We start from the raw sequence: 12,005 nt of genomic DNA on the forward strand, positions 1-12,005 counted from the left end.
GATCATCACCATCTAATCGGCGAGATCCATTTCGCATCGCGCGGATTCAGTGCCGAGAGGAAAGGCCCGGACGGCAATATGACACACGCCGACTAGAAGATCCAGCTGTGAAGAAATCGTTTGTAGGCGAACAGGAGATTAGAGCAGGGGATATCACGGGCGGTTTGCAACGTAGAGTAATAATAGACGGCTATCAAAAACGCCTATATCGAGACTAACGAAAATAATGTGGGTCAGCTGCGTACTTGAAGGAAAGAGTGGATCACATATGGAACCTGGTAGAAGATGAGCTTGATAGATCACCACTGGTTGCAACTCCGTTACTGACCAGGATCGACCGGTATTGCACACCGAATTTATCGATTACTGCTTGGGTTTTAGCTATTCGATGCGCATCTCCAATGATCCCTGCATGCTCATTTGTACTGACGCCTGTAGGTTCAGAACATAACTCAAAGAAAGGAAGGAAAGGTAAGTTAGTTCATTACTTGTTGCTACTAGAGGCCGAATATACTCTTGCACACTCCACAAGCATCACGGGTACGGGGGAATTTTGTGTTAAGCCCTGTTTAGAGTTCCAAGCGAAGTGAAAATCTCACACAAAATGTTCATTTTTTCCACGCGCGTGAAAAATGTATCCTACAAAAATTTTACTTTGCATGGAACTGTAAACAAATTCGATCCAGCGAAATCGATGGTTGTGGATCGCATTTTTTTTCACTTGGGCTAACTTTTTTCACGCTAGTACGCACTTGTGAAAAAAGAAGCCTCTAGCGAAAACTTGACATTTCTGTACGTTTATATTCTGTCAGTTCCTGCCAATTGTCACTTCGCTCAAAGGTTAAACTCGTGAATTTCGCTTCGCATGAACTGTAAACTGCAAGCTGGAGAAATACATGTGTATTCCACAACCGGGATTCCACGACTAGTTTCGCTAGCGAAAAAGGAACGCTTTTTCACTTGTCAAATTTTTCACTTCGCTTGGAACTGTAAACTATGCCTTATTTGTTTATCGCGTTCCTTTTAAAAAAATTCTCGTATATATATCGCGATCCTAATTCTATCGATTGCGAAAGAGTGACGACACGCACGTTCGTTTTCCCAATCCAACCCAGAGACGTACAAATGTTCACGCAAGTTATTTCATTAGCTATGCGAGAACGATGTTGTTACAGAATATGGATGTTCTTTACCTCACCATGAGAAAGCAAACGGATTCGAACCAAGTGAGTGAATGGTGATGGTGGTGATGAGTAAAACCTGAGAAGGAACCCATGCTTAAATCTTTCATTAATCAAAAATGGCCTGCTTCTAAATATGATTCGAACTCTCGACCATCTGCTTATTGAAGCGGATTCTGTAACTTTGAAGCTACCAGCTCCCCCACTTTTTGGAAGGCCACGTGACGTTCGCAAGCGGTCACTCATCTAGGTTGTAATCGCACCCGATGTTGCTTAACTTCGATGATCGGATGAGAACCGGTGTTTTCAACAAGGTATGATCGTTGACCCTGGTAGCAGATGGAGATACGGAGGCAAAAGCCACGATAAAGCGGGCGGAAATCCGAGAAGCGAAGAACGAAACCAGCTCTTGTGAAGAAAGTTAACACTCTTGTAGACGGGACAAGCAAGTGTAGGTGGTCTGGCTGGTTGATGAAGGGGAGAGGGCCTCAGAAACCGGCGAAATCCTATGATGAATCCAATGATGCTTTTGAAATACGATACCAGATTAGTTGAAATGTATGAAATCTATCAAAGTTTCCGGGGTCGATCACAGAGATGCTCGAAGCTGACTCCATGCTATCCGCAAGACCACTGTATTAACTATTCTGCAATATCTGGGATACCACGACATTTCTGGCCAACTGAATGCAAGGCCCAAGAAGGGAGATTTTACTCTATGTGACAATTAGCGAGATATTAGGCTGTTGTGCATTGTTCTCAATTAAGTACATCAGAGGAAGAGGTTTGCTAAAGAGATAGTATCAACCTTCCATCACGACGAGACGAGTTCGTGTACCTGGGTTCATTGGTGACTGCTGACAACGACACCAACAGAGAAATTCGACTTTGGACTCCGAAAAACGCTTTGCTCGAAAAAAAAAAAATCCGCAGCCGCACGAAGTTGACCATCTACGATACACCTATCAGACCGTTAGTTTTGTACAGCCACGAAACCTGGACTATGCTTGTGGAGAACCAACGTGCGCTTGGGGTTTTCGAACAAGGGGGGAACGAAAGATGGATCATGGAAAACCACAACTTGCATCAGCTGCTAGGCGAACCACTTTTCGTTCAAACGGCGAAAATCGGAAGCGCTTGATCAAGTGGCAGACGACCAGCGGGACCTTCGTTTGCTGCCGCCATGAACCGAATTGAATGGAGACAACTTTTACGAACAGCAAGGCACACTTCAGCCTGGAGCTGATTGGTAAGGTAAGTAAGTGCATTGTTCTCAAAGTCTTGTGCAACGTAATCCTAGTTATCGGATACAAATGAAGATCGACGCGTCTTTCAGACGGCAGCAGGTAGGATTCCGTGCTGGATGATCTTGTGTTGACTGTATTGTCACGCTCCGCATTATCCTGTAGCATTGATTCCGTCCCGAACGCTCGACGAAAACGGACGCATTAAGTGGTTGTCTCGCTACAAAATCGCTACTGTGTGGAAGAAGAAAAAAGCATTGCTTACTCGGTCGTGTTTCAAACAGTGCGGAGTGCGGTGTAAAGACAAACTGATAGTTCTCAGTGAAGGTCATCCTGCTATTGTGTTATAGCTGTGTCGCTGCGAAGCTGCCCGTTCCAGCACCGAAAGACTCGGTGATTGTGCTAGTGAAGACAACAAAGAAGAGGTACGTGATTCTTTGCCACTGTACTGTTGCGCTAGTTTAAGCGCAATGGATGTGAATCCCTTAGCCCCCGATCCCCCGTTTCCAAACCCACCCGACCCTGTCCCTCCTGTTCACCTCCCCCTCTGTCCCTGCTTTAGTCAATCCTCGGTCCCGGCTTTACCCAGCCGGATCGACGGGTCCACTGGTCCTTTACATGAGGCCCAAACCTGGAGGAAAATCGCTGAACGTTTTAAAAATCGCGAAAGACCTGACGAAAGGGTACAAGGCCGTGACAGAAATCGCAAAAGTCAGGCCGAACAAGCTCCGTGTCGTGGTCAATGACCTTAAAGAGACCAACGATATAGCTTGCTCCGAGCTCTTTACACGAGAATACCGTGTCTATGTACCCGCTAGAGATGTGGAGATCGACGTTGTCGTGACCGATTCGAGTCTGTCCGTCGAGTGCATTCTGGAAAGTGCCACCGGGTACTTCAAGAACAGCAAATGCCCTGGTGTGAAGGTACTCGACTGCAAGCTATTGCGGTCGGTATCGCTCGTCGGTGGCAAAAAAGTTTACAATCCTTCAGACTCGTTTCGAGTTACGTTCGCCGGGTCTGCACTACCAAGCCATATCTCGATTCACCGGGTTCGTCTCCCTGTGAGGCTCTACGTGCCCCGCGTCATGAACTGCCTGAATTGCAAGCAGTTAGGCCATACAGCGGCCTACTGCTGCAATAAGGCACGTTGTGGCAAGTATGGGGAGTCTCATGCGGAAGATTCTTGCAGTGTTAACGCTGAAAAGTGTATTCACTGCGGGGAAAATCTGCATGAGCTCTCGACATGTGCGATGTACATGCAGCGCAGGGATAAAATAAAACGGTCTCTCAAAGAGCGTTCAAAGCGTTCCTACGCTGACATGCTGAAGAAGACCGTTACCACTTCTCCCGTTACTTCGAACCCCTTCGATCTGTTGCCCTCCTGGGCTTGCAAATCTAAAGTCCCAGAAGGAGTTCCCAGCACTTCCTGGAACATATAAAACCCCAGTTGTTCCCTTTGCACATCCAGTTGATAAATCAAATGCTGGACTGGTGAAATTTTCTGACATTGTGGACTGGATTTTTGAAACTTTCAATGTATCCGATCCAAATAAAGTTTTTCTTACAGCATTCCTCCCAACAGTTAGAACATTTTTTAAGCAGTTGACTGCTCAATGGCCCCTCCTTGCAGCGATCGTATCCTTCGATGCCTAATTTATCTGCGTATATGAAGGATTCTATCCCTGTCTTACAGTGGAATTGTAGAAGTATTTTACCAAAAATTGATTCACTTAAAGTTTTGATAAATAAAAACAATACGATGCATTTTCCCTTTGTGAAACTTGGCTTACTTCAAATATTGATCTCAACTTCCATGATTTTTAATATTATTCGCCTTGATCGAGACACCCCATATGGAGGAGTACTTCTAGGGATTTAAAAGTGCTATTCCTTCTATCGTATTAACCTCCCCTTGATTCCGGGCATTGAAGTTGTCGCATGTCAAATGACAATACAAGGTAAAGAGCTTTGTATTGCCTCAATATATATTCCCCCCAGAGCACAGGTTGGGCAACGGCTGCTCTTTGATTTAATAGAACTTCTTCCCTCGCCACGTTTGATTTTGGGAGACTTTAACTCTCATGGCGTGGCTGGGGGTTCCCCTTCTAATGATAACCGCTCCTCTTTAATCTATAACCTTTACGATGACTTCGACATGACGATTTTGAACAACGGTGAAATGACACGTGTCCCGAAACCTCCAGCGCGCCCAAGCGCTTTGGATCTACCTTTATGTTCGACGGTTGGATTGCACATGGAAAGTAATCCTCGATCCTCACGATAGCGACAATTTGCCTATTCTTATATCAATTACTAACGGGTCATCTCGCATGCGACCAGTTGACATTCCATATGATCTCACACGGAATGTCGATTGGAAGGACTCTGTTCCTGCGCAAAACATTGTTCGCGATGCGTCTCCGGGCCACGACGCGATAGAATCACCTTTTACGATGACAGAATTTTCAGTTGCCCTCCTGTCCTGTAAAAATAATGCGCCTGGGTTAGATAGAATCAAATTCAACTTGTTGAAAAATCTACCCGGCAATGCCAAGAGGCGATTGTTGAGCTTTTTCAATAAGTTCCTGAAGCAAAACATTGTACCGCAGGAATGGAGGCAAGTGAAGGTGATCGACATCCAAAAACCAGGGAAACCAGCTTCTGATCACAACTCTTATAGGCCGATTGCAATGCTATCCAGTATCCGGAAATTGATGGAAAAAATGATACTCCGTCGTTTAGACCATTGGGTCGAATCAAATGGTCTGCTTTCAGATACTCAATTTGGCTTCCGCCGTGCCAAAGGGACGAATGATTGTCTTGCGTTGCTTTCAACAGATATTCAGCTGGCGTATGCTCGCAAAGAGCAAATGGCGTCTGCGTTCTTGGACATTAAGGGGGCTTTTGATTCCGTTTCTATTGACATTCTTTCGGGTAAACTTCACCGACAAGGATTTTCACCAATTTTAAACAATTTTTTGCACAATTTGTTGTCCGAAAAGCACATGCATTTTACGCATGGCGATTTGGCAACTTTTCGAATTAGCTACATGGGCCTTCCCCAGGGCTCATGTTTAAGCCCCCTTCTTTTCAATTAAAAAATGACATCGACGAATGTCTGGCAAATTCATGCACGATAAGACAACTTGCAGACGACAGCGTGGTCTCTGTTACAGGAGCCAAAGCTGCCGATTTGCAAGGACCATTGCAAGATACTTTGAACAATTTGTCTGCTTGGGCTCTACAGCTAGGTATCGAATTCTCTCCGGAGAAGACTGAGATATGAGCGGGGGCCTAGTGTGGTTGGTAACGTCTCCGCCAACCACGCTCGACGCCTGGGTTCGAATCCCACCGCCGACATAGGTGTCGATGGTTGTGAGGTGGCGTGATCCACTCACAACCAACCAAACTGGTCTGGATTCAATCCTAGCCGACATCGGGAGATTTTCTGAGGCGAAAAATCTCTGGGATCACGCCTTCCATCGCATGAGGAAGTAAAGCCGTTGGCGCCGGTCCGTTAATAAACGGGCCGTGAGTTAGGGTCCTGGGTGTGGAGTCGCCTCCCTGGGCGTCGGTGATTGGCCACAACAGTGGCGGAACTAGACCGACGGAAAAATAAGCGAGAATAATAATAAAAAAAAAAGACTGAGATATTAGTTTTTTCTAGGAAGCATGAACCTGCTCAGCTCCAATCACAATTAATGGGTAAAACGATCTCTCAGGTTTTGGTGCATAAGTATCTTGGTGTCTGGTTCGACTCTAAGGGCACCTGGGGTTGCCATGTTAGGTATCTGATGAAGAAAAGTCAGCAAAGAGTAAATTTTCTTCGTACAATAACCGGATCATGGTGGGGAGCCCACCCAGGAGATTTTATAAGGCTTTACCAAACAACGATATTGTCCGTAGTAGAGTACGGGTGTTTCTGCTTCCGCTCCGCAGCAAACACACATTTGATCAAACTGGAGCGAATACAATATCGTTGTTTGCGGGTCGCCTTGGGTTGCATGCAATCGACCCATACGATGAGTTTGGAGGTCTTAGCTGGAGTACTACCATTGAAAAAAACGCTTCTGGAACCTGTCTTCTCGTATTCTTATCAAATATGAGGTCTTGAACCGTCCCGTGATTGAAAATTTTGAAAGGCTAATCGAACTTAATTCTCAAACCCGTTTTATGACATTGTATTTCAATCACATGTCCTAAAATATCAACCCTTCTTCGAATATTCCAAATCGTGTCGACTTATCAAATACTTCTGATTCTTCTGTGTTTTTCGATACATCCATGATAAAAGAAACTCGTGGAATCCCGGATCATTTACGCGTGCAGCAGATCCCCAAAAAATTTTCCAATAAATATCGAAACAACAACTGCGACAATATGTTCTACACTGACGAATCACTTCTCGATAGGTCCACTGGCTTCGGTATTTTCAATAACAATTTACCCGTCTCCCATCAGCTCGATAATCCTTTTACGTCTCAGAATTAGCTGCAATTCAGTACACTCTAGGGATTATCGAAAAAATGCCCACGGACCATTATTTCATCTTTACGGACAGTCTCAGTTCCCTTGAGGCTCTCCGATCGATGAAGCACTCTCCGTATTTCCTGGGGAGAATGAGAAAGCGGACTCTTTGGGTAAGGTGGGCGCAAGAAACGGTGACATTTATGAAAGACCAATTGCCTATAATGAATTTTTTGCACTTGTACATCAGAATGCGATCATCAGTTGGTAAAATTCTTGGACCAGAGGTGAACTGGGAAGGTGGTTACATTCCATTATACCCAAGGTATCGACGAACCTGTGGTTCAAGGGGTTGGATGTAGGTCGAGATTTCATTTGCGTGATGTCTCGGCTTATGTCCAATCACTATAGATTTGATACGCATCTCCGTCGTATTGGGCTCGGGGAAAGTGGTATCTGTGCCTGTGGTGGAGGTTATCACGACATAGAGCACGTTGTTTGGTCATGCGCTGTACACCGTGACGCCTGGTCTAAATTAATAGCTTCCCTCCGGGCCGAGAGTAGAAGGCCAGCTGTTCCTGTTTGTGATGTATTGGCGAGTCGTGACCTATCCTACATGTCCCTTATATACATTTTCCTGAAATCTATCCATGCCCCAGTCTAGTCCCATTCCTTTCCACCCACATTCAACAAAACGGCAAGAACACGTCGTAGACCTCGATTTTGGAATCAGCCCACACGAATTTGCCAGGACCTGAGAACCCGAGGCCTTCCGTGCTCCGCGGCACACACCATATAGCCACTTGAACACCAGCGAACAACAACAACGAACTATAACCCGCAACTAAACCCCGCACAATACCACCAGGACCCGAGGATTACTGCATTTCCATTACCATTCGACGATCATCAGACGACCATTTAACTACAATACAATGATTGAAAATACACGCTAGTTTTAAGATAGACTTAATTTCAGCTCGTAGTCGGCAGCGAGGATAAAAAATTTGCTTTTAGATTTTAAGTCATCAGATATAATTGGCGTCGTTAAACATTAAATTGTATTTGTGCCGTGTCAAATAAACGATATATGAAGAAAAAAAAATTATCCTGTAGCAAGTCAATGAGTTTCAAGAGTTCTTATATTTGTTATTCGTTGACTAAGAAAAAGTTTTTGATCGAATCAATCACGAAAATCTGCGGGGCATCGTCAACCCCATCGAAGCGCAGTACGAGGCCTTCAAATGCGGAGTCCTTCGTTAGACGGAGTCTACGAAACGTATGGAGATCGAGCCAGATTAGTTTGCGCGACGTGGTGTGTGTCAGTGAAGAGCACGCAGAAACTGTAGGTTTTCGTCAACTGATGCCTGCGGTATATAACTCGTGGCTTATAGCTCCACAATTGGATCTAAACTACCAAGCCAAGCGGTGCCATCAGAAACCGATAGCAACAGAAGTTCGGAAACGAAACTGGGGGTGGATCGGCAATGGAAACGAAATCTGGGTCGTGGCGACGCAGCCTCAACAAGGTAATCAAAGAAGTCGGTAGGAATCTGACTTGAGCCCAGGTCAAGGCTAAAATGAGCAACCGCTCAGAATTGATATCTTTCAAGTCGGCCCTATTGGTATAAGGGAAACACCAGTGCAATTTTTCAGAGCAATCGGAAAAGGTCGGTCTAAACTTATCTGCAAACATGACTGGAATGAATAATTTTCTATGTAATTAGTAGGCCTCAAAAAGATAGCGGAAACAATTTCATGTATACGGTGCAAACATTTGTCATTTGACGACTGTTTGCTAACGCGTACGGTTGTGTACGGTTTCTGTAGAAGACTCGCTTTTTCTGCCCCACTTGTTAAAAACAGCACACGAATGAAGTAGAGTGCTACCAAAACTCGACATTCTGACAACTCGTCAAAGCGGACTCTGAAACCTTGCAGCTACAAACCCGTCATCCCTTGTGCAATTTCACATGAGCATAAAAAAATGAAATAATCAATTCGCCTGCACTGTAAGACATACGATTATTTTACCTTGAACTGATACGGTAATTTGAAGATCTAAAACAATAAACACGATAAAGTTAACGGCAGGAAAATGGACCCGAAATGCAAATTTGAACCAGCCTAACACGGGCGCGGATTGCATCTGCCGGCCATCCAGCGGCAGCGGCAGTGCAAGGCGAGATCCGAGCAATTCGTTCGTTCAAGTTCACTGGGTAATATCTCTGTCGTAACAGCGGAGGACCATAGATAGGAGTGAAATAATTTAATCATCAACTTCCTGTCATTATGCAATCTATCTATGAATGAGCGAGTCAGCAGCAGCAGCTGAAGCCCCGTAGTAAGCAAACAGCATCTCGATGCCGCTGACGAACGAGAAGCTATTCGAACCGAGAGAGAGATATATGTGCCATTACCGGATCGAATGGGTACATTATACGACCCAATTTAGGTACGTTACACTGCTGCGGCTGATCCGGCCAAAAGTCCGAGACCGAGACGAGCAGTCGCAGCAGCATCCGTTCAAGGCGTCAAATTTTCTGTGATTTATGTTTCCAGTCATCGCGACGAGATAAGAAATGCGTGAATGCTGATGTTTGCTCTTTATTTGGCACACATTGAATCATGAATGATATCCTTCGCCTGGTGGTAAATTATTTCTAATCAACGTGATTGACTTCGGCCTCTTTGGATTGGATGAGTAGGTATGGAAAATAGTTTCGAATGTGCTCGAGGACGATGAATAATTGCTTATTGTTTACTTCCTTGCAAATCTATTTAGCAAACGAACCGAACCCACTTTGTGCGCTGTAGTACCGATGAATATATGAGAGATCGTGTTTCGCGCGTTGAAACTCACATCCGCGGTGAATTAGTGCTGGCGATAATTTATCACGTCCTACCGTCATGCAGTTTGTGTGCAAATGCAAGCGATCAAATTGCAGTGATAAGGAGAAGGCCGTAAGGCGGCGGAAAAGCCGCTGAAACGTGTGAGGTTTCACAGCCAGGAACAATTACCGAAGGGCACGTGCTAGCGAGTCTCGTGTCATCCGCAAATCGAAGGACCAGAAAATCTACCAATTTTTGCTTGTCGTAAGCACAGTCAATCTGGGAATCGACAGAGTGGTACCAGAAACTGTGTTTTTCCAAGGGGGGTCCTATTGCTGCTTTTTCACGCTCGAGTGATACACAATATTTTCCGACCATGACGCTTATTAGGGGAACGAAACAGAGATTATTATCGATCTTGTTCCCCCGGGACAAATCATCATCGTTTTACGATAGCTTGTGTTTAACTCCGGCCAATATTTGTTCCTAATACAATTTTTCCATTCCGATAGATTGGTCTTATTTGTTGGACGTTTCCACTCGTACTTCTTGTTGAGCAGAATCGTGTTGGTTGCCGCAAAATTGAACAGTTACCATGTGGGGTTATTGAGTGATAAAAGTACCAGAAAAAAAAAACGAATAGGTACCATAAAAGCACCGCACATGAGGTTAGTCTATACGAGAGCAAACGGGTACCTGTTGTTGTATCGTTTATTTACTATTCGTACTTCATTATTCAGGAATAGAGTGAATGACTTTGAGAGAATACTACCTGCGTGTTAAACTATACTAACAAACCAAAGGGTTCTACGAAAGTCGTTAAAATTTTGTTTACACAACCTATGATGATGACCAAAACTGGGTGAGTATTATTTGTTTTGATTAGGAATCGATTCGGCTGCAAAGCAATGTTTACTCAGCTAACTTACCAGGATTAGTTCCGATTAGTGACTGATCCAGCTGCCACTTCGGAGTCCTTGGGTCCAGAGTTTGGAAGAACACCCACATACACACGGCGACTAGGGCGGCTAGCACGCAGTAGAACAGGAAGTAGAAGGTACCGATTTTTGCTGCAAAGGAAAAGAACCGGAAAAAGAAAACATTAGCTTTAGCACTTATAGTTAACGGATATTCCTACTCTCGAATATAAAAAGGCTGCCCCGAAATGTTGACCACTTTAAGTTTACGAGCTGTGACAGATATTCTATTTCCGTTGCCTTTTAAGAGTGTTATAATTGAACGTGACGAAAATAGAAACGCTGATGAAGCTGATGACAAAATTTTTCGATACGGAATTCAAGCTTCATGTTTCAATACCTGGAGACGCTTAGAAAAAATAGGGTTCGAGGGAACTGTATAACAAGTGTTTCTTCAAATGACCTTCATTTTTTCCTTCGTTTCCATCGTTTCTAGATTTTTACGATAAGATTGCAATTTTTCCACATTTTCAAGCCAGAGTGTGAATAATAGAGTGGGGCAAAGTGATCGATTGCTCAGAACCAAGTTTTTTTAGTACGCACTACACTACATTACGTAAAGTATAGTATTTTAGATGCCTAACAACTTTGCCAAATATACTAAAGAGGTTGGAATTCTCTAAAAAATTAAAATCTAAAAAATTAAACGCTGAAAATAATATTTTCGTTAGACAGATTTGTAATGTGATGTAGGTCAAATTTGGATGCAAGAATTTCAACAGGGTTCCAAAAATTTAGATGCAGACAAATCATCTAAAACCAACCATAAAACAGCTAATTCAGTTGACAAATGATTCAGTAATTATTTGATTTCCGTTTAATGAGCAAAATATATCAGCTTTCATTTTTAATCATGAATAATCAGTGTTATTAACAACCTCCAGAAGGTTAAATCCTTCTAATCATAAGTAAGGGTTCTCTCGCCGAATCATCTCCACAACCAAACCGCATTTGGTTCATTTTTAATAAGTATAAATATCTTTGGACTCTCACAGAAACCCAAAGCTCTTTGCCTCTTTTCGCCAAAACGCTCAACCTCCCGGTCAAGCATCGACCCAAACATCGTGCCGTCAAGGTGGAAAGTTTTACGGCCCCCGTCAGGGAGCTGTGAGCAAGTACAACAAGCGCACACCTAACTAACCGACCGACGTCCATCGGACTATTTATAGTGAATACGTCACATGGCGCGTAATAATTTCAACCTCATCAACATCAACATCATCACGGGAGCTGTGTCCGTTTGTCGGTCCGTACTCACGCCGGTTGAGCAGCTTGGTCCCTCTGCAGGGACGGTTTTGCAAAG

The 12,005-nt window shown here is 44.1% G+C and overlaps 1 protein-coding gene across 3 annotated transcripts in view; it reads right to left on the reverse strand.

Annotated features, from left to right (window-relative positions):
- The window catches only part of LOC129727083 (sodium/potassium-transporting ATPase subunit beta-2-like), a 104,944-nt gene that overhangs the window by 15,673 nt on the left and 77,266 nt on the right, over positions 1 to 12,005 (reverse strand). For all 3 annotated transcript variants that reach the window (XM_055684516.1, XM_055684513.1, XM_055684515.1), the window contains one exon: positions 10,655 to 10,795. In XM_055684516.1, the coding sequence (XP_055540491.1) occupies positions 10,655 to 10,795 (141 nt within the window). The remainder of the gene's footprint in view (positions 1 to 10,654; positions 10,796 to 12,005) is intronic.

This window comes from Wyeomyia smithii, chromosome 3 (assembly GCF_029784165.1).
Source record: "Wyeomyia smithii strain HCP4-BCI-WySm-NY-G18 chromosome 3, ASM2978416v1, whole genome shotgun sequence".
Taxonomy (NCBI): Eukaryota; Metazoa; Arthropoda; class Insecta; order Diptera; family Culicidae; genus Wyeomyia; species Wyeomyia smithii.